The 18,691-nt window shown below is 51.6% G+C and overlaps 1 protein-coding gene across 1 annotated transcript; it reads left to right on the top strand.

Moving 5' to 3' along the window:
* On the top strand, positions 1 to 17,624 carry LGALS9 (lectin, galactoside-binding, soluble, 9). The gene is made up of 10 exons (XM_008589154.1): positions 1 to 81; positions 8,037 to 8,128; positions 9,793 to 9,994; positions 10,621 to 10,731; positions 11,669 to 11,764; positions 13,851 to 13,901; positions 14,305 to 14,408; positions 15,006 to 15,161; positions 15,318 to 15,477; positions 16,877 to 17,624. The coding sequence occupies exons 1-10, from the start codon at positions 43 to 45 to the stop codon at positions 17,021 to 17,023; spliced, it is 1,158 nt and encodes a 385-aa protein (XP_008587376.1). The 5' UTR covers positions 1 to 42; the 3' UTR covers positions 17,024 to 17,624.
* The last annotated feature ends 1,067 nt before the right edge of the window (positions 17,625 to 18,691 follow it).

Here is an 18,691-nt window from a genome sequence, read left to right as displayed (position 1 = left end):
AGTTGCTTTGGTTTCTGTTTCTTTTTGAACGTGGTGGAGAGAATGGCCTTCTACGGCACCCAGGCTCCCTACCTGAATCCAGTGAGTTCGGGGCTGCGGGCAGGGGGCTGGCCCGGGCTCGGCTGACTGCCACAGCCAGGGGGGAAGCAGCTCTGGGTGTCTGAGGAAATAATTGCTGGGTGGCAGAGGCAGTGGTGGGGGCATCCCCAAGAGAACACAAGCAGGGCAGAAATGCCAGATGGGGTGATCCTGTCTCCTGTCGCATCTTCTGTGCCATGCCAATCTCACCTGTGCCTCTGGGGACTGGAGGGATGTTAATCACCATGATTCATAGGTTTGACACGTTCACTGAGCTCCCTCTGGGTGTCTGTCCTGTCCTGGGTCCTCAGGGGAAGAAGGCGTGAGCAGTCTCTAGAAGGGTGAGGGCTTTTATGATGGGAAGTTGTCTAGCATCTGGGAGGGTGACAACCAGCATGGTAGCTAAGGGGAGATAGCTTCCCGGGGCTCAGCCATTCACTGGCTCAAGCAAGTTCTTTTCGCCTCTCTTGGCCTCAGTTTCCACATCTGTAAAATGAGGATAATACTGGAGCCCACCTCCCAAGGTGGATTAAGCAAGGTGGGGTATTAGTGTGTTTGAACGGTGCCTGGCACGCTGCAGGTGCTGTGGGAGTGTTTAGTGTTACCAGGAGTCTGGGGGCAGCAGGGAAGGCTTCTGTGCCCTGAGGGTAATTTGAAGTTAACAGGGCAAGGACGGCTCCAGGGTGTCTGCTGAGGGGCAGTTTTGGAAGTGAGAGTGGAGTGGGGACTGTCCCTGCATTGTAGGGTGCAAAGGGCTGCCTTTTGCACTTTTTTGCTCTGTGTGTGTGTGTGTATGTGTGTGTGTATGTGTGTGTGTATGTGTGTATGTGTGTGTGTATGTGTGTGTGTATGTGTGTGTGTGTATGTGTGTATGTGTGTGTATGTGTGTGTGTGTATGTGTGTGTGTGTGTGTGTGTAGGCCCTTTCTGCAGGTGGCCTTGTTTAAACCCAGTGAGATTTATCATCCCTCTTTATACGTGGAAAAACTGAGGCTCTGAGAGGTTGAGGCCACTTGCCAAATGTCCCCAGATGGCAAGTGGCAGAGAAGAAAGGTGACTTGATTTACCCCAAGAAGAGGGGCTGCATGCAGAGGGAGCAATCGGGGGAGGCAGGAAAGCGACAGCCCGAGCCAGGATCCTTCTGTGGTCACTGTGTCGTGGGCCAGGCCCTGTAGCAGCGTCCCTCCCAGTCTTGGCAAAGAGCTTCCCAGGGGACCAGGGTGGGTGGGCTGACAGAGCCCTTGCTAGGTGGGGGGCTGGGGGTTGGGGGAAGCAGCCGGTGCTGAGGGCGGGAAGCTGCTAGGGCCTCCTGGTGGCCTCCAGTAACCCCCCAGCCACCCTGTGGAGGCTCTCAAGGTGGCATCTGCACAGAGGGGCTGCCAGAAGCTGAATGGGCTCACCAGTACCTCTGTGGGGGCCTCAGGGTCAGCATGCACCACCTTGGGTGCATTATCCCTCTGTGGTTCTCCATTGGGGGGGTCCCAAAGCTTCCTCCAGGTGCTGACATCTTATTTATTCTGGTGACTGGTTTTTACTTTCAAATCTTGGGATTCAGAAGCCAAATTTTTCAAATCAGAGAAAAATCCTCCTATAGTCAACAGAGAGTTAAAACAGGGCCTTGTATGGGCCGGCCTGGTGACGCACTGGAGAGTGTGCCGCTTGGGAGTGTGGTGGCACTCCCACCGAGGGTTCGGATCCCATGTGGAGACCGGTTCCCGCTCACTGGCTGAGCGCGGTGCGGGAGCAACACCGAGGGTTGCGATCCCGTTGCCGGTCAGTAAAAAAGACAAAAAGGAAAAGAAAAAAAACAAAAAACAGGGCCTTGTAGTCCAGACAAAGAAAAGACCAGTGCAGCCCTCAGGCAGCCCCTCCACCCACACGGACTCCCCCAGGCTGGGCCAGTTAAACCTCCCTCGGGTGACCCCTTGTCTTCTGGCAGTCGGAGCCACACTTCCTCTCACATGCTGGTGGCAAGGTCATGCAGCCCGCTGTTCTGCTGAGGAGGCCTGGCTTGGAAACCTCACTTCCATTTCTTATCTGGCCTCCTCAGAGGGCCAGGAGGGAAGCTAGAATGACAGGGAGGATGGGACCTGCTGCGTGAAAGCACTTGGTGCAGGAACAAGGATGCTTTGTGCTTCATAAGGAGAGGCAGTCTGTGCGGTGGTTCAAAGCATGGGTTCTGGGGTTCAAATCCCAGCTCTGTTGCTGCCTGGCTGTGTGGCTTTGGGCAAGTTACTAAACCTTTCTGTGCTTCAGTTTCCTCGTCTGTAAAAGTGGCACTAATGACAGCCAGGGTTGTTATAAGGATAAACGAGATAACACAGGCATGGAAGTTTGGCTGCCAGCAGAGCCTCAGAACCTCTGTAGCAAAGAGCCCACTGGCTAAAGGCCATGCACTCCTCCTGCTGGGCAGACTTGGCTGAGCTCCCCACTGCCGGTGACGGGACTGGGTGACCTCTCATGACACCAAGTCCAGAAGGGGGCTGCCCACACTCTGGCCTGTAGAGCTTAGCTCTGCTTTCTGGACTTCCAGATAGGAGAAGGAGGGAAAAGTCCCCAGCTTCTGGGCACAGCCAGGAGCAAGTTGTGTAAGGAGGGGACTAGGGCACAGACAGTCAAGTCAGAACTACTAGCACACAGAGCTGGGAGGCGAGCCCAGGCCTGGGGGACTATAAATTCAAGGCAAAAATCCATCCTCCTGCACCGCATGGAGCAAAAGGGGGCATGGTTGTTTCCTGCGCTCCTGCTAGAATCCCTCACTAACACACACGGGTCCAAATTCCACAGCAGCCTTGGCCAGCTAGGCTGAAAACAACAAATCTGTTCTCTTACTGTTCTGGAGGTTAGAAGTCTAAGCTCAAAGTGTCAGCAACTCAAAGTGTTTCCTTCTGGAGGTTTCAGGAAAGAATCTGTTTTCCTGCCTTTTCCAGCTTCCGGAGGCTGCCTGCACCCTTAGCTCCTGGCTCCTTCCTCTTTCTTTCAAGCCAGCAACTTCTTGCTTCTGTTGTGACGTTTACTACTGAGTAAATCCTCCACCTGCCCCTCATAGAGACCCTTGTGATTACACTGGGCACACCCGGATAGTCCAGGATAACCGCTCCATCTCAAGATCTTTGACTTAATCACATCTGCAAAGTCCCTTTTGCCATGTAAGGTAACATATCCGCAGGTTCCAGGGATTAGAATGTGGATGTTTCTGGAGGCCTGGGGGTGGGCGTGGGTATCTTTCAATCAATCAGTGTTATCACTTTCTTGTGAATCCTTCCAGAAATATTTTATCTATAAATAAGGAAATGCATGCATAGCCTTCCCTCACCCATTTTTTCTACGAATGGCATCATTCCATTTCAGTGCTCAGAGTTCCCTTCTTCCTTTTCTTTTTAAGGCCGCATAGATTCCATTGTATGGAAATGCCATCATTTACTTCACCTCTTTCCTATTGGTGGACTTTCAGGCTCTTTCCAATTCTTTGCTGTTATAATGCTGCAACGAATAACCTTGTTTGCAGGATTATACTCAAATTAAGATAATCTTGTTTTTCAAAATTTGGGGACACCATTTAAGACATATTGAAATCTCACAAAATTTTGGGAGAGGATGGTTGCCTTAGAGATTCACCTGTACTGTCCCACCCCTGTGATCTGTACCCATTTGTCCCCATTCCTGTCCTCCTTAATGTTTTCTATGCACTTAGGATCCCGCAGCCAACACACTCTGCTTCCAGTTCTTTCCACCATGCTTCCAGTTCTTTCCACCATAGTGTGAATGTGCTAAAGTGACAGCCACTCGCTTTCCAGGAGTCTGTGCATTTAAGCATCATCTCTCAGGATGGTTTGAAAGGCTCTGAAGAGAATTCCAGGCTTCCACAAACAGGCCAGGGGAATAGTTTTCAGGGAAGGCAGGCTTTCCAATACCTTTAAAATCATACCATGCCTTGCTGATCCGTAACTGTATCAGGCTGACTCTCCTTCCCCAAAACCTTTGGCATGGACAGTGCCTTGGATTGAGTGTTCCCCCAAAACTTAACCCCCACTGTGACAGTGTTAAGAGGGTTGGAAATCCTATCGTGGTATTTGAAAGGTGAGACCTTGAAGAGGTGATTCGGTTGTGAGGTCTGTACTCTCGTGAATGGATTAATCCGTTCCTGGAATAATGGGAGTGCTTCTGGTGGCTTTAAAAGGAGACTTAAGGAGGAAGGTACTCTCTCTGCTCTGCCATCTGCCATGGGAGACCCCTGCATCACTGTCACCACCAGCAAGGCCTTCACCAGATGTGTTCTCTGGACTTTGGACGTCCCAGACTCTGAAACTGCAAGCAATAAATTTTGTTTTCTTATAAATTACCCAGTTCCAGGCATTTTGTTATAAGCAGTAGAAATGGACTAATATAAGCGGGGACAACAAGAGAGAACTTGGAGACACAGAGAAGTTGTGATTTGCTCAGAGTCACTAAAGTATTTAATGACGGAGTTCAAACCTGACCTGAGGTGCAACAAAAGACACCCCGAATCCACAGATAGCAGAGTCTGTCCAAAGGAGACCCCAGCATTGCTGGGGCTTTCACAGCACCAGCCGTGTACACGGGGCTAGGATGCGTTTCCATAGGCTCTATGTGGTCATGCAACTCAAGGACACAGGCCAGAAAGCAGTGGCCAGTGGACTGAATTTGGCTGTTAGGTGGTTTTTGTTTGGCCTGCACAGAGTGTGTTTTTAACTTTTAATTATAGGAAATTCAAACATGCAAAGAGGATAGTATCATAGACCATGCATACCCGTCACCCGGCGTCAGCAAAGACCGACTTCCTAATCCGCCCTTGGATTATTTCTTTTGTCCTTTTTTTTTTTCTTTCTTAAAAAATTTTATTTTATCATTACACAATGTAAACATTTTTTGTGGCCCTTTGCCAATTTCTCCCTAACCTCCTCTCCCCCTTCCCCTTTCCCACCTCTGGTGTCCTCAGTTCTCCTTTTGAGAGTTCAAGGACTTATTGTGTTCCTTCCTTCCTTCCTTCCTTCCTTCCTTCCTTCCTTCCTTCCTTCCTTCCTTCCTCGCCTCCCACTTATGAGTGAGGACATGCCAATATTTCTCTTTCTGTGCCTGGCTTATTTCACTTAACATAATTTTCTCTAAGTTCATTCACGTTTCTGCAAATGGTACAATTTCGTTCCTTTTTATGGCAGAGTAGTATTCCATCGTGTATATATACCACATTTTTCTTATCCAGTCATCTGCTGATGGACGTTTAGGTTGGTTCCAACTCTTGGCTGTTGTAAATAGAGCTGTGATAAACATGGGAGTGCAGGTGTCCCTTCAACATGATGACTTCCATCCCTTTGGGTACATACTCAGTGGTGGGATTGCTGGATCATATGACAGTTCTATATGTAGTTGTTTGAGGACCCTCAAATATATTTGTTTTGAGGACCCTCAAATATAGTTGTTTTCTATAACAGTTGCACTAATTTACAGTCCCACCAACAGGGTGGGAAAGTTCCCCTTTCTCTACATCCTCACCAGCATTTGTTATTCTCTGTCTTTTTGATACTGGCCAGTCTAACTGGTGTGAGGTGATATCTCAATGTGGTTTTGATTTGCGTTTCCCTGATGCTGAGTGATGCTGAGCATTTTTTCATGTGTCTGTTGGCCATTTGAACATTTTCCTTTGAGAAATACCCATTCAGCTTCTTTGCCCATTTTTTAATTGGGTTACTTGTTTTTTACTGTTGTCTGAGTTCTTTGTGTATTCTGGATATTAATCCCTGTCAGCTGCATAGTTTGCAAATATTTTCTCCCGTTCTGTAGGTTGCTCTGTTAACTTTTTCTTTTGCTGTGCAGAAGCTTTTTAGTTTGACATAACCCCATTTGTTTATTTTTCCTTTTGTTGCCTGTGCTTTTGGGGTCTTGTTCATAAAGTCTTTACCCAGCCCTACTTCCTGAAGTGTTTCCCCTATGTTTTCTTTGAGTAGTTTTGTAGTTTTGTGTCTTATACATACGTCTTTAACCCATTTTGAGTTGATTTTGGTATATGGTGAGAGGTACAGGTCCAGTTTCATTATTTTACGGATGGAAGTCTAGTTTTCCCAGCACCACTTATTGAAGAGGCTGTCCTTTCCCCAGTGTATACTCAATTATCAACTGGCTGTAAGTGTGTGGGTTGATTTCTCGGTTCTCTATTCTGTTCCATGGGTCAGAGTGTCTGTTTTTATGCCAGTTGTTTTGGTTACTATAGCTTTGTAGTATAATTTGAAGTCAGGTAGTATAATGCCTCTGGCTTTATTATTATTTTTATTATTTTTGCTCAAAATTGCTTTGGCTATTTGGAGTCTTTTGTTGTTCCATATGAATGTTAGGATTGTTTTTCTATTTCTGTGAAGAATGTCCTTGGTGTTTTGATGGGGACTGCATTGAGTCTATACATCGCTTTGGGTAGGATGGACATTTTCACGATGTTAATTTTCACTCTTGAATTATTTTGAAGCAAATCCAGATATATCATTTCACTGCAAATGTTTTATTGTGTATCTCTATAATATAGAAACTCTTATACCCTTTCTGAAGGATTTTTTTCCCCCCAGAAATTAGAAAGTTTTATGGAAAAAAAAATCTAGATTTCTGTCTTCTCTTAAAAATTTGGAAGCTCTGCCAAAACTGGACCTGGGTGGCAATAATTGGTCAGAGCTGAGTGGATGCTGCCCCTTGACATGAGGGGTGTAATGTCTGCTTTGCCGTTGTCCCTACCAGTCCCTATTGTGTCCTACCTGTCCGTCTCCTACCTTCCTATTACCTGCCTGGCTCCTGTAAGCATTTAAGTTTTTTAGAGTATTGACCTAAAAGAGATGTTAGAGAAGACACTGACAACTTGCAAATGTGAAAATCAGCTAGGAGATAGAACTGTGCCTTAATGTCAGTTCAGGACCACATTGGATAAAAGGCATTTCAGCTGTAAGCTTTGGGAGCTGGGAAGTACCAATTTGGGAATTTTGCTCAGAGAGACCAAGGTGTGGGGTGGTGGGGGGTAGGCACCTACTATGTGCCTGTGTCTTCCACAGACTTTTTCTCACTAAATCATTAAACAATCTTATGCAGTAGAGGGATTTATCTCTATTTTACAGATGAGGAAACTGAGACAAAGAGAAGTTAAATAGGCTTCCCAAGGCCGCTCAGGTAACGGGCAGCAGAGCTGGGACTCACAGCTGGAGTCTTCCTGACGCTAGAACAACGCAGGCCTCACCGTAGCCCATTGCCCCTTTAAAGGGGCCCAGAAAGGAGGATTTGACATAGTGATTGGGGCCTAGGATGAGTGCAGATACCACACTAGGGTTTCAGAGGCTGCTGAGGGTCTGAGGGAAGGAATGGGGAGCCTAGGAGCAAGAGTAGAGGAGGGGGGTGCCTGTGGCCCAATGGAGACACTTGGGAAGAGGCTCTGCTTGAGGTGGCTGGTGGGGCAAAGGTCATGGTCACCACTGTTATGTGGTGAGTGGGTTTGGGTGGGATGTCTTCCTCTTGGCCCTCTCAGGTGAGTGGAAGGGTTACCTTCCAGAATACCTGATGAGTCCCTTTGGTCCCTTGGGCCTCCTGAATCCCCAGCCAGGGCCCTAGGGCCTTTGCAGGGAGCTTGGCCTGGGGTGCAGCAGCCCCCATCTCAGGCCGTATGCATGCTGCTTCCCTGCCTGGAAGGCCCTCCTCCCGGTGGACTCTCAGACTCTCATGCAAGGTCAGCTTTCTGTCACGTCCTCTCAGAGCCAGGAGGTCTCCTTGCCCCAAGCTTAGCACGTCTGTGTAACTAACTGGATTGGTGCCTGCTCCTGCAGAGGCCCGTAAAATCTGTGAGGCCAAGACTCCCTCTGCGCACAGCTGCATCGCGGAGCTGTCTGCCCAGGCCAGCCATTGGCAGGTGCTGAAGGGAACAGACAGGAGACAGCCCAACTGACCAATGGTCCCGATGTCTTCTCCCTGCAGATTGTCCCCTTTTCTGGGTCAATACAAGGGGGTCTCCAGGCTGGACTTCAGATCATTGTCAATGGGAATGTTCTTAACTCCAGTGAAACCAGGTATGTGGATGGGACTGTTGTTTCTCCCCGGCCTTGTCCCTTAGCAAACCAGCTTGCCTGTGAGCTTGGGTCAGTTCTGACAACCTCCAAGCTCACCAGTGCCTGGCTCAGGTGCTGCACAGGCCCCTGTACCAGTATAGGGTGCCAAATGCATCCAGGGGCACCATTAACAAAGACTCCAGGGCTAGTGGGTCCCCGAGGGCCCCAGAGAACTGGCAGTCTGAGGCGGGAGGTGGCATGGCCCAGAGGCAGATGATTATGTTGCAGGGCTGAACTTTGCACGCTATGACTCAGAGCTGCAAAAATAGAATTTCCTTTATTTCCCATAACTGCTCTCACCTACTTTGAAGCCCTTATCCTCCTGTAGTGGAAATATTTAAATATTTAACATCAAAAGTAATTAGGTCTCTTTCGGTGGGAAATCCTAAATCAATTCAAAATACCAGCATCTTGTCAGTGCTGTCTCCCACCCCTTCCTCCGTCCCAGGTGAGCTGTCTGGGAACAGGGATGAGCTCACGTGTCCTCTCAGCGGCTGGAGGGGCCTCACACAGGCCTGGCTGACCCGTGTCTGGGTGGTGCACAGGTGTGTGGTTCTCACCGTGTTTGTTAGGGACTCCGTGGTGGCTTTCTACTCCCATCTTGTCTAATAGAGACTTTCCCCACCTCAGACAGTCCCTCTTCCCCTGGGAGCTTCTGCTCTCTCCCTTCCCTGGGGCAAGAATCTTCAAAGGACGACAGGAATGAAGCTGATGGACCACAATGGGAAAAATACACCCAGAGATATTCCGAACAGTACTGTCCATTTACAGAGAACGTGGACTTAGAGTTTGTGATTCCAAAGTCTTCTGGAGCCTCCTTTCCTCTTAGTATTGCCAGAGACAAGGCTGGCTGGATCAGCAGTGTCCCGTGGGCCCCACTACTGAGGGCTCACAGAACGACTGCTCATGTAATCATCCCTGAAGGATGTCACCCCTTTTCTGGGTGTGGCAACTTGAGAGTGGTGTGGTTTAGGGGTCATCCCAAATGTAAACAGTGCAGAGCTGGGGTGTGATTGCAGGCCTGCTTGACTTCGGGGGCCACCATGCCCATACCTCACGTGTTCCCCAAAACATACACCAACATCTAGTGAGGGACAGACGCACATAGCAGAAATTTTCATGCCTGGAGAGCTAATATTTATTCTGTGCTTCCCCTATTCCCTTTAGACATTGTCTTTCCTGTGTTCTTTAAACTTGTTCTCTTTCTTCCCAATTAAGCAGGCATGGGCTGGCTTTCAACACGGCTGGCCCCCAACAACACCAGCCTCCAGTGAGTGTCCACTTGGCGCTCAAGGCTCTCTCCCAGGCATGCTTAACCACTTCCACCTCTGATACCAATTTGTAATGAGTTCCCAACACCTATACTTGTTGCTAGTGCCGGCACTTTTCCTTACCCATTTTCTACTTATTTTTAGAAAATCACACTGTAAAGGCAAAATGCAATGATTGCGCAAAAACACATTAGGTCCCAATGAGGCAAACCAAAAGGATGCCAGCATACTAGTCTGTGCCACGCAGGTTACATGCAAGTTCCCAGACAGACATAAGTCAAAGGCACCAAGGTCCTCCTGCTCCTATCATTGGCAATAAACCACGCTACCGAAGACTGATTTTCCTCGGCCTAGGTTTGCGGTGAACTTGCAGACCGACTCCAGTGGAGATGACATTGCCTTCCACTTCAATCCGCGGTTTGAAGATGGAGGGTATGTGGTCTGCAACACGAAGCAGAAAGGGCGCTGGGGGCCCGAGGAGAGGAAGATGAAAATGCCCTTCCAGAAGGGGAAGCCCTTCAAGCTCTGCTTCCTGGTGCAGAGCTCAGAATTCAAGGTGAGCGGGAATCCCCCTCCCCGCCTCCTGCTCCCTGTCCCCCCAGCCCTACCAGGCTTGATGAACAGCCTTTAAATAATTACGCTGAGACCAGGCCAGAGTGACACCACTATACAGATCGTTTCCTCATAAGGGTGTTACTGATCTCTGCATAGTCTCTTTACACACCTTCACCTGGATCTACAGGTGCGCCTCTTCTTTTACTCTGAAAATAAAATTTAGATAAATCACCATGTTAATTTTTGGCCTCTTTGTCTTTAAAATTCAAATTAATTCCATTCCTCTGGGACATGGATGTGCCATCCACCCGGTGTGACCCAAGGTCAACTCCCCTCGGCTCCCCATGAGCATTTTTATGCATATTGAAGTAATACCCCATATGAGATATGGTGAGAAAGACAAACTAGTGCAATCAACAAACGCACGACCATAAGTACTAAAAGCCAACAACTAGAGCCAAGGAGGGACTGGCACAGCACTGAAGGCTGATGCCATCAACCTACAGTGATCGATGTGAAAACCAGACTTAGGTCTTTACTGCTCGAAGCAGGGACTCAGGAGCTCAGGTGCGCTCTGGTCCCCTGGCCTGAGACTCCTCCCCCATAACACGCGCTCTCCTTTGGCAGGTGACGGTGAACGGCAGCTTCTTTGTGCAGTATGCCCACCGCATACCCTACCACCGCGTGAAAAACATCTCTGTCATCGGCTTTGTCCAGCTGTTCGACATCAGCTTCCAGGTCAGATCGTCCACCTGGCCCCTGTCCCCCGGGCTGGAGTGCAGGACCCAGTCTAGCTGTGCCTAGGTCCTGTTAGGTGGGCCCACAGGTACCAGCCAATCTCCTACCTGGGTGACTTCGGGGACACACTGGTTCCCCTGCCCGCTGTCTGCCCACCGCTTCTTCTCTGTCACTCTCTCCCTCCGTCTTGTGTTGCTGTCTCTGTCCAGAATACCTGCCTCCGTCTCTCAGACTCATCGGCCATTCCCTACTCTCTCACTGTCTATTTCCACCCTGTTTAGGAGGCTGGTTGGTTTGCAAACAGCCCTGTCTTGGGAGTTCTGATTCCCAGCTCTGCCATTCTTGTCTATGGGATGTCAGACGAGCGAGTTGGCCTCTCCAGACTCAGTTCCGTCACCTGGAGAATGAGCGTAGTCATTGCACCGCATGGGTGGTTGTGTGGTTCAGCGAGACGATATATATTGGGGTCATAAAATGGCCTCCACGGGAACACAACAGGGTCTGTTTGACCCTTCTGTGTCTTCAAAGTTTTGAACGTCTTGCCAACATCTAAATGGTCAGGAGATACCACATAAAGCACGGGAGGAGTAGGGCGCGCCGGGCCCACGTTTCCACAGGGTGCCAGCAGCTGGATGGGAGCGCGGCTGCCATTCTCAGCACGTGTGTGTGCTCCTCGAAATGAGCGCACAGTAGGTCCTCAATGAATACGAGCTCCTCTGCCTGTGGGCTCGTCTCTCCCATTCCCTCCTGCCTGCTTCACTGCCCTGCAGGGATAGAAGCGAGAGGGGTGGGGGAGACTGCCCCCTGCTGCTACCCACCAGCCTAAGCTCTCCTCTCCCTGCCCACCTGGCTCCCCTCCTGCCCTGCGCCTGCCTTTCCGCTCTTCCTTGCTCCATTAACACCGCTTCTCGTCACCCGTGGTGCTTTGTCTTAACAGAACATCAGCGCAGCCCATGTGCAGCCTGCCTTCTCCGTGGCGCGATTCCCCAAGCCTGTCTGTTTCCCACCCAGGCACAAAGGGCGCAAACCGAAAGTGAGTTGAACACAGAGGCCCGGGCTGAGCAGGGAGCAGGAAGGACAAGAGGCCAGCCAGGGCCTAAAGACTCCATTGTGCCCACCCAAGGGGCACCCAGAGCTCGGGACCTGGAGGTTGTCCTTGGTTTTTCTCTCCCCTTCTTTGTGTCTCTCCAACGTGCCACCCTTGGTCCAGGCTACTGTGATTCCTCCCTACGGTGACCGTGGCCTAGCTCACCTTTCCACCCTGACACCCACCCGCTGCCACAGTGACCCTCCTACAAGCAAATCCCATCACATCCTCTCCCTGCTTAGAAATTTTAAAAGCCCAAAACCCTTCTAAGTAAAGCCCAAATTCCCCAGCAGGACATGCAGCATCCTCCCCGTTCTGGACCCAACCCACCTCCCAGCTCACCCCGCACCCATGAAGCTCATGCAGGCTCTGCTGCTCACTCGAGGCCCCCTGCCCACCATGCTTTTGCACATGCTGTCCCAGTCCAAAAGCACCCTGTGCTCTCCCCGCACCCGGCAAACTCCTAACTGCCCTTCAATGCTCTGCTTAAGTGTCATTCCTCTGGGGAATTTTCCCTGCCCAGAGACTGCTGGATCTCCCTCTGTGTCCCCATGGACTTCATACCTATCTGTGCCATGCGAGTCACGTCCCCTCATTATAACTGTGTTTACGTGCCTGTCCCTGTCACCCCACCCTCACCTCCCCTACACCCACAAGCCCCTGGAGGGCTGAGATTGTGGCTTGTTCATTTGTGTATCTCCAGCACTTTGCACAGTGCGTGGTGCTCAATAGGGACTCAGTAAATGAATGTTAGATGTGGTTTGCACAGAGAGGTGGAATGGGGGACTGGCCAGGTAAGCGCAGTCTACTGGGTGGGGACAGGAAAGGTGGGCAGCCCTTCCTTTGGCCACTCAAGCAGTGGGGACCAGGGGAGGGGTGCTCTGTCAACACAGCCTTCCTATGGCCCATGATGGCACAGACAGGTCACCAACCTCCTGCCACGCTGACTTCAGGACTGGTCTAGCTCCAGGCAGCCTTTGCAGGGCAGACCAACTTTGGCCCTCGCCTGGGGAGGAGATAGGGATGGTGGATACAATCAGACAGAACTGGTACCATTTTGGATTTTATCACTTGCTACCTGGGCGAGCTTGGGAAAGTTGCTTAACCCTCCTGAGCCTCATTGCCTCCCCAGTGAAACAGGTGCTGAGAACGCCTCCCTCGTTGGAGGGCACCGAAGCCCAGCATTTGGCACACAACAAGCCTTCAGGAAATGCTAGTTTTCCCCTGATGGGTGAAACACAGCCTGGAAGTAACGCTCTTGCCTCTAGGAGCTAAGGGAAGAAATATGGACTGTGTCAGGCTCCCCCCCACCCCCACCCCGGGACATTCCCCCTCCTCCAACCCCAGCCCCACTGTGTTCCTCGGGGTGAGAATCCAAGTGCCACAGGCTCAGGATGGCTTGCTCGGGAGCAGGAGGGAGGTGAGAATGTCTGGGGAGGCATGTCTGACCAGAAGAACCTGCCCTGCAAGTTCTGCTCTCGCCTCTCACCCTCATGTGGCACCGACAATAACCACCATTTTTCTTTTCCTCGTCCCTCTCAGCCTCCAGGCTTCCATTCTGCCAGCCAGGCTCCCATTGTAAGTCTCTTTCTCTCTTTTCGGATCCTCTTCGTTTTTGTTCTTCTTGGAGGTTCTCCCACGGAGAGGGTGGGGCAGCCGAGGCCAGACCCCCTGTCCGTGGTGCTGTTGGGAGGGAGTTGGGGGTGCTTGGTTGGAGCCTGTTTGCTCAGGCTCCTGCCACTCTGCGGGCAGCCACAGAAGGCGGAGGCCTCACAGGCACTTCCTCCTGCAAAGTGAGCCTACCCTGAGAGAAATTTCCCGGGGAAGATGGACCCGGGGCCACAAGCACAGCCGTCTTTCTCCTTCAGGGATCTAACCTACCTGCCCGTCCTGGGGGCCTGGGCGGGGCTGTCGGGCTGGGCGCAGCTCAAGGTTCACTCACCTCGGAGGGCGTGTCAAGTGGCGCCCTCTGGTGGCAGGTGGTGGTCTTCACGCTGGCAAGAGCTGGTTAAGACCGGTTTCTTTCTTACAGATTCAAACGTTCACCCACAATGTGCAGGACGCCCCTGGACAGATGTTCCCTGTAAGTCTAAAAATTCCCACAGCTTCAATGTTCTTCTTCACCAACAACTGAATTCCCTAGAGTGCTAGAGTCAGGAAGAAAGTGGTTTAGCAAAGAGGATGGGGACATTAGGGCTGGCAATCAGGAGATATGCAGCTAACTGTCCTTGCGACAGCAGAGATTCTGGAGCAGGCTGGATTTATCCAGTGAATAAAGAGGCACATGGAGGGGCTGGGGGGCAGGTGACCACGATGGGGTTCAGGAACACAGCAGAAAGTTCCAGGAAGGCCAACGTGAGAAGGAAAGGGAAGAAACGGGAGAATCTCATTCAGAGCCTCCTTCTAGAATTTGCAGGTGCCCGTGTATGTGTGTGTGTATGTGTGTGTGTGTTCCCACACTGAATTTCCTGGTCTCTTTTCAACAGAATCCTGTAATCCCACCTATGGCATGCTTCAACACAATCTATGTAAGTGGTTTCTTGGGGGGCAGGGGCAGAGGTTTTGTTTGTGCTGGGCAGGCAGGAGAAGGGTAGGTTGGGGGTGGTCCTCTGGCCCCGCAAAATTAAAAGTAGTCCTGTGCTGAGCTGAAGTACTAAAAACCTCTAAGTAAATTAGAAGACTGCTGAAAGGAGCTTTCAACTTTAAAATTGTCACTTCAGCGCTAACAAATGATATGGCCTTCCTTTTGCATCCCAAGAATTTTTTTGTGTGCAGCTAAAGTTCCTTTCATGACACTTTTTTTTTTTTTCCTTTTTGTCTTTTTTCGTGTCCGGCAACGGACTGCAACCCTCAGTGTCGCGCCCGTACCGGACTGGGACCGGCAACGGGATCGCAACCCTCGGTGTTGCTCCCACACCTCGCCCAGCCAGTGAGCGGGAACCGGTCTGTATGTGGGATCCGAACCCTCGGCGGGAGAAGCGCCCCCAAGCGGCGCACTGTAGCAGTGCGCCACCGGGCCGGCCCCTTTCATGACACTTTTAAGCCCGCTGATTTGAGGAACACTATAAAGTATTCCTTTGGCATTTACTGAACCAAGGAAAGATATCGTGGGGTTCTTTCTTGAAGGTATTATTCACAGGCACAGTTGTCAAACTCAGCTGACTGTCCAAATTCATGAGAATTGCAGCAGAATCCCCCTCGTGCAGCAGCTGCTCTGGCTGCAGCTGTTTCACCTGTCCCCCTCCTCCCAACAGCCAATGCCTTTCTGCACCAGCATCCCAGGCGGGCTGTACCCATCCAAGTCCATTGTTGTGGGGGGCACCGTCCTGCCCCATGCTCAGAGGTAAGCCAGGGCTTGCTCCAGGGCTCGCAGGGAGGAGAGAGACCCTCCAGGTCATTCTGGCCATCCCCCTGGCTCCGGACAAGCTGGGGATGATGGGAGGGGCTGGGGCCTGGAGGTCAGTGGGTGGAGAAGGTCCATGCGAGCCTATCGCCCCAGGTTCCACATCAACCTGAACTCTGGGAATGACATCGCCTTCCACCTGAACCCACGTTTCAATGAGAACAACGTGGTCTGCAACACCCAGATCAATGGTTCTTGGGGGTCTGAGGAGCGAAGACCCCAACAAATACCCTTTGGCCGAGGCCAGGCGTTCTTGGTAAGGTGCTCAGAGAGGCTCACAGGGGTGTGAAAGGGGCGCAGAAGGTCTGGGGGTACCTTGAACGCAATGGGAGCTGATGTCTCTGGGGTGAGGAAAGTGTTCAACAAATCATTATTATTTTATTATTACTGTCCTGCACAAAGTAGGTGTTGGTATCTGCTTTTTACAGAGGAGGAAACAAACCACAAGGGCAGGTCACTTGCCTGAGGTCACAAGGCCCATAAGTGCCAAGTCAAACCCAAGAATGAGGTGCTATTTATTCACCTATTCATTCAACAACCATTTGTCAACTGTGGGGGCCACTCTGTGCAGGAAGCACCCATGCGCTGGGGGTGTAGCCGTGAAGCAGATCCTGCCCCAGGGAGCTCACGTTTTAGGTGGGGGGAGGAACAAGGAAACAAAAGCATGAACAGGTCACTGCAGATGAGGACAGGTGCTGTGCAGAAAGCAAACAGCACCTTGGGATAGAGTGAGCCCAGGGAGGGTGGAGCTCGTGCCGTCCTGCAGGGACATGGGCGTGGCTTGTCCAGGAAAGGCCAGGCCGGGGCTGCTGCGTAGAGTGAGGGCCAGAGGTGGGGGTGCAGCTGGAGGTCCAGAACACACGGTGCAGTGTTCTCCATCCTGTCTACACATTCAAATCACCCTGACAGCTTAAAAAAGAAAAATCAGTGCCTGGGTCCCACCCCTGGCTATGAGGTGCTCAGCCTGGGCATCCGTGTTTTTAAAATATGCCCTAAGTGATTATACTCTGCAATCAGGACTGAAAAGGACTGGTATAGGGCTTTGGCAGCCAACGAAAGAAGATGGGATTTTAATATAACTAGAAGCCATCTGGGTAGAGAGCAATATACCTTGATTGACAGAGCTGTGTGACCTTGGGCAAGCGACTTAACTACTCTGTGCTCCAGGTTCTTCATCTACAGCATGGAGTTATCATAACAGGAGTCTCATAGAGTTGTATGCCTCGTGGAGAGTGCACTGGGGTGGAAGAGACAAGTTAGAGGCTCCCGCTGCAGGAGCCCAGACGAGTGCATGCCTGTGTGCTGGGTACTAGGGAGGGCACAGCCAGCCTTCCTGTCCCTAGTAGCTCAGGGTCCAATTGGAGAGTGAGAATGGGGGGTGGGGAACATGGCCTGAGCAGGCAGTTGACTCAACTAGGCGGGGTTCAGGAGGCAGGGAAGGTGTGTCAGGTGGGAAGCGCAGGGGAACAGCATATGCTAAAGCATAGGGGAAGAAGAGCATGTGGCACGGTCAGTGAAGAGCATTCAGCGTGGCCAGCGTGCAGGTGGAGGGCTTATTACCGTTTGAGGAAGGAGGGACGGAGGGAGGCACGAGCCTGAACTTAGGTCTGAGGACTTCCCTAGTATAGTGCAAGCGGCATGGTCTCTCTGCCCAGGTGTGCATCACATGTGAAGGCCACTGCTTCAAGGTGGCCGTGGATGGTCAGCACCTGTTTGAATATTACCACCGCCTGAAGAACCTGCCTGCCATCAACAACCTGGAAGTGGCGGGTGACATCCAGCTGACCTATGTGCGGACATAGGTGGGCTCCCAGCCATGGGATGAGGGGTGCCAGTGTTGCTGTCTGGGTCCCCTCATTACCTCCACTTCCCTGTCCCAGACCCAGCCTTTCCACTCTACCCAGGACCTGTACTTTTCTGGAGAGACCATGTCCTTGTCTGGGCCTGCTTCTGGCCCAGCCAGCCAGGGTTGGAGGAGGCAGCTGGCTGGAACTGCCTTCCTCAGCCGTCCAAATCCTCCCGTCTGAGGAGAGAGGCGCAGCCAGTGGGAGGGAGGGGGTGGTCGGTGTAGAGAGGGAGGGTCCTGAGCCTTCCCAGGGCCCCAGCCCGGGCCTTCACCCCATCTGGCTCTCAACCACATTCCCATCCGCCATTCAACTCCATCCCAGTCCCAAGCCACCAGCTGCACTCCACGTGGGAGGTGACTTCCTCAGCCCCTCCTCTTTCTCTGGCCTTTAACCTCTCTCACCTTGCACCCTGCACCAACCCTTCATGCCTTCCAGGAAATCTACCCTGATGATACCCTGCTAGTTTCCACCAACAGACCAGAACTTTCTCAGCAGAGGGCTCTCTCCTTTCCCAGTGTCCTCAAAGTAAAGAAATAAAAATGCTTGTTGGCACATATGTGTGGGATGACTCTGGTTTATGAAATGTGTTTGGAGACATTTTGGAGTCTCTTGATTTGAGGGCGTGGGGACACTGCCAAGGGGAGTGACAGAACAAGCGTTCCCTTTGGGCAAGGGGGTCCTGACATCCACACCGACTCCCACCGGGTCCCTCACAAATCCCACAGGGTGTCAGAGAAAGCAGGGCTCAGGCCTCTTGGGCAGGAGTCTCTGATGTAGGAAACTTGGTAACTGGAGAGACCCAGGAAATAGCCCCATGCTTCTGAGATGGGAGAAGGGCTGGGACAGAGGCTGTACGTGCCACAGCAGAGCCAGGAAGCCAGACGCCAGGGCCGCCTCATCAGAACCTTGCATGGGAAGAGGTGGCAGGTGGGGTCAGGAGAAGCCGACTTGAAAGCAAGTCTGGTTATTGCTCCGCTGAAGGTCTGCTGACATTAGGGGTCAGGGTGTGTGGTTCTGCCAGCCACTGGGCCAGTGCAAGGAGCCCAGCTCTGTGTCCACGTGATGCCAACACATCCTACTAACTCCATCAGGAGTCCAGTCCTCGGGAACCAGGGTGGGGCTCAAAGTGTGGTCCTGAGACCAGCAGCAACAGTATCACCTGGAACTTGTTAGAAATGCAGAATCTCAGGTGCTGCCTCAGACCTACTAAATCAACGTCTGCATTTAACAAGACCGCGGGCGATTCATGTGCACATGAGAATGGGAGAAGCCTCGGTCTAGGTGACAGGACTTTTGACCACATTGTTCAGACGCATTGCTGTTGTTCAGGGCACAGAGCTTTTCTGGGGCACTGGAGGTCGGCACACCCGTTTCCCCTGCCCCTATCCCCACCCATTGAGTAGCCGCTGCCAGAAGTGGGAGGGGAGGGGGCAGTAGGTGAGGGAACTGGTGAATAGGCCAAACTGGAGCTGGGAGCCAGATTTTGCCAGACCCCCTCTTACCCCCAACTGAGTTCCTTCCTTGGTTCTGACCCAGAGAAGGAGATGAGGCTCAGTCTCTTAGGAAAGCTTCCCTGGCTGGCTGCAAACCCAGAAAATGTCCACAGTCTCTGGGCAAGGGTGT

The sequence above is a fragment of the Galeopterus variegatus genome, unplaced genomic scaffold (genome assembly GCF_000696425.1).
Source record: "Galeopterus variegatus unplaced genomic scaffold, G_variegatus-3.0.2 Scaffold134, whole genome shotgun sequence".
Classification (NCBI taxonomy): Eukaryota; Metazoa; Chordata; class Mammalia; order Dermoptera; family Cynocephalidae; genus Galeopterus; species Galeopterus variegatus.
The sequence above is the reverse complement of the archived record's forward strand: the minus strand, read 5'-3'. Positions and strand labels throughout refer to the sequence as shown.

Bases quoted from the DNA above. Each gene is read 5' to 3' on its own strand.
- LGALS9 (XM_008589154.1), top strand. From the start codon at position 43: ATGGCCTTCTACGGCACCCAGGCTCCCTACCTGAATCCA. The intron at 8,129-9,792 runs GTATGTGGATGG...TCCTCGGCCTAG, and splicing joins CTTAACTCCAGTGAAACCAG to GTTTGCGGTGAACTTGCAGA. The intron at 13,902-14,304 runs GTAAGTCTAAAA...TCTTTTCAACAG, and splicing joins CCCCTGGACAGATGTTCCCT to AATCCTGTAATCCCACCTAT.